Source organism: Lepisosteus platostomus, chromosome 3 (genome assembly GCF_059453375.1).
Source record: "Lepisosteus platostomus isolate fLepPlt1 chromosome 3, fLepPlt1.hap1, whole genome shotgun sequence".
NCBI classification, from domain to species: Eukaryota; Metazoa; Chordata; class Actinopteri; order Semionotiformes; family Lepisosteidae; genus Lepisosteus; species Lepisosteus platostomus.
Window position 1 is genome coordinate 76422561 of NC_142613.1, and position 2454 is coordinate 76425014.

The window sequence follows — 2454 nt, forward strand, 5'->3', positions numbered from 1 at the left end:
CAGTGTGAGCTCAGTTGATTCTTTGTGCAAGGGGCAGTAAAGAAAAGGCAAACAGCAGTGGAGAGAGAGAAACCTGCAAACAAAACTTTTGTATGTTTTCCCCATGTCGGTGTGGGTTTCCTCCAGGTGCTCTGGTTTCCTTTCATAGTCCAAAAACATGCTGGTATGTTAACTGGAAGGAAGTGAGATGAAACCCACATGAACATGGGGAGAATATTGAACTCAGGATCCCAGCACTGCAAGACAGCAATGCAAAGCACTGCACCACTGTGGTGCCCCAGCTGTTTGCAAAACCTTTTGCAGTCACGTTCTCAGGCATCAAGTGCTTCCTTTTGAATGAAAGCATTTTGTTAGACAACTTAAAATGATTGTCTTCATACAGATTTACCCAGCTATTAAAAGCATATTAACTGACTTCATAACCACCTAAAAAGTCTTATTCACATGCAGATCCCTTGCATTGAATACAAACATTCTTTTGCACTGAACATGTTGTGGAACATGGTTAACATTGGTTATATTGTTCAAGGTGTTTCAGACAACAATACCCTTTGTAAGATATTCAGTCTGGATATCAATGTAACCAGTACCAAGACCAATTGCAATGGACTAAGCATTCTCTGTTTTGATAAATGAAGATTCTTTCTTTCAGATTACTGCTGTTAGAAAAACTATGACAAATAGTGATACACTAACAATTTATAAACTATACATTACTAACTTGTTACACACTAAAAACATAATTTATTTGTTGTCTGGAAACAGGCTATTGAAAGAAGATGCTATATAACATATTTTAAAAGTTAATATTAGTTTTGCCGACTTCTGAAACCAAGGATAAAACAGGGCATAAATAATTGGATTAATAGAAGAGTTAAGATAAACTAACACACACGGGAAATAAAGTGAAATAAATCTGGATATTGTAATCTTTTCTATAATTAGTGACCAAATGTAATATGGCACCCAACAAAGAAGAAAGGCAAACACTACAATTCCTAATGTCTTTTCAGCTTTTCTTTTGTTGGTTTTTGATAATATCTTTTCTTTCTTAGAATTATTCTTTTTTAAAGAATTAATTACTTTTGCATGCCTTTTTGCAACTATAAAAATCTTTATATATAGAGTTGTCATAACAGAGCAAGGCAATATAAAAGAAGTAACCATATCAATTGTTGCCCATGTTTCATTCATTATAAACACACACTCTCCAAGACAGAGATTTAGTGCTTTAGAATCACTAAAATTCCCGTTTACATAAAGCAAAATTATCACATACAATGGAGATATGAACCAGCTGAGTAATATTAATAAGTACATCAAATTCACTGTTATTTTTGTAGAATAAAAGAGTGGGTCACACACAGCAAAGTAACGATCTATGGCGATTAACACCAGATTACAAAGAGAAACTGAAATCAGAACACAGTCAAGTGATTTGTAAAAAGAGCAAAGAATGTCCCCAAAGTACCAGCAGGTTTCTATTAAGGTTGTAATACTTAATGGCATCACAGTCGCTCCTACTAGAAAGTCTGCCACAGCCAGCGAAAGGAGTAGCAGGTTTGTTGGTGTGTGGAGCTGCTTGAAGTGAGAGATGGAAATGATCACCAACAGGTTCCCACACACTGTTAGTCCAACAGCCACAGCCATCACCGTGTACAGAGAAACATACGCTGCTGTAGATCGAATTTCTTTATGACAAGATGCATTGTTAGATGGAAAACAAAAATGCACCGATTGTGTTTCTTCTGAACGAGTGACTTCCATTGTACAATATTATGTTCAAAGCTAAATTCACACAAATTTGTAGGAAGAAATTCAGACTAACTGAGATGAAAGAAATGTTTTCTAATCACCTAACCCGTAAACAAAGGTATGTGCTCCCCAGAACAAATCCATCTACCATAGATGACAGAAAGATTTTAACATTGCTATGTTGTCTTCCTCACATTGCTGAATAAAGTGTTTGTTTTTGATCTTATTTTAAGGCCTGTTAGTGGCTCCTCCTGTTGTTAGGAGCTGCTCATGAATGTTAATTGATTTAAATGAGTCCTATTGTTATGGGATTTAGAGCAGAGGTTATAGAACTGCTTCAGCTCAAAAAATCTGAACTGAGACTTCAAAGACTAATTACATGTTTTCCCTTCTTTAGTTACACAAGGGATGCCAGCCACCCCAGCCATGTTGATGTTTTTCCATGTTTTTCCAGCTTTCATTTTATATTCCCTTTTCTATCCTATCACCCTTGTGACATGACCTTTTGCTATCTGCACACATTTGTCCAAAATGTATCAATTTTCTATTGTATTCATATATTTAACAAATAAAAAGAAACACATTGATAGTTGTTATGAAAGGATTTACCTGCACACTTATTACAAGCCCACTCTGTCCTTTTGTTATTTGGTCATGTGGCCATCACCATCTGGAGAATCAGAAAGACAACAAGACACA

The 2454-nt window shown here is 35.7% G+C and overlaps 1 protein-coding gene across 1 annotated transcript; it reads right to left on the bottom strand.

Annotated features, from left to right (window-relative positions):
* Window positions 1-744: 744 nt before the first annotated feature.
* LOC148675542 (trace amine-associated receptor 13c-like) lies at window positions 745-1816 on the bottom strand. Its single transcript, XM_088623504.1, has one exon. It carries the CDS (start codon window positions 1765-1767, stop codon window positions 745-747), a length of 1023 nt encoding a protein of 340 aa, XP_088479630.1. The 5' UTR covers window positions 1768-1816.
* Between the last annotated feature and the right edge of the window lie 638 nt (window positions 1817-2454).

What these genes read in the sequence shown, in the direction of transcription:
- LOC148675542 (XM_088623504.1), bottom strand. Translation starts at nt 1,767, where the DNA reads ATGGAAGTCACTCGTTCAGAAGAAACACAATCGGTGCATTTTTGTTTT.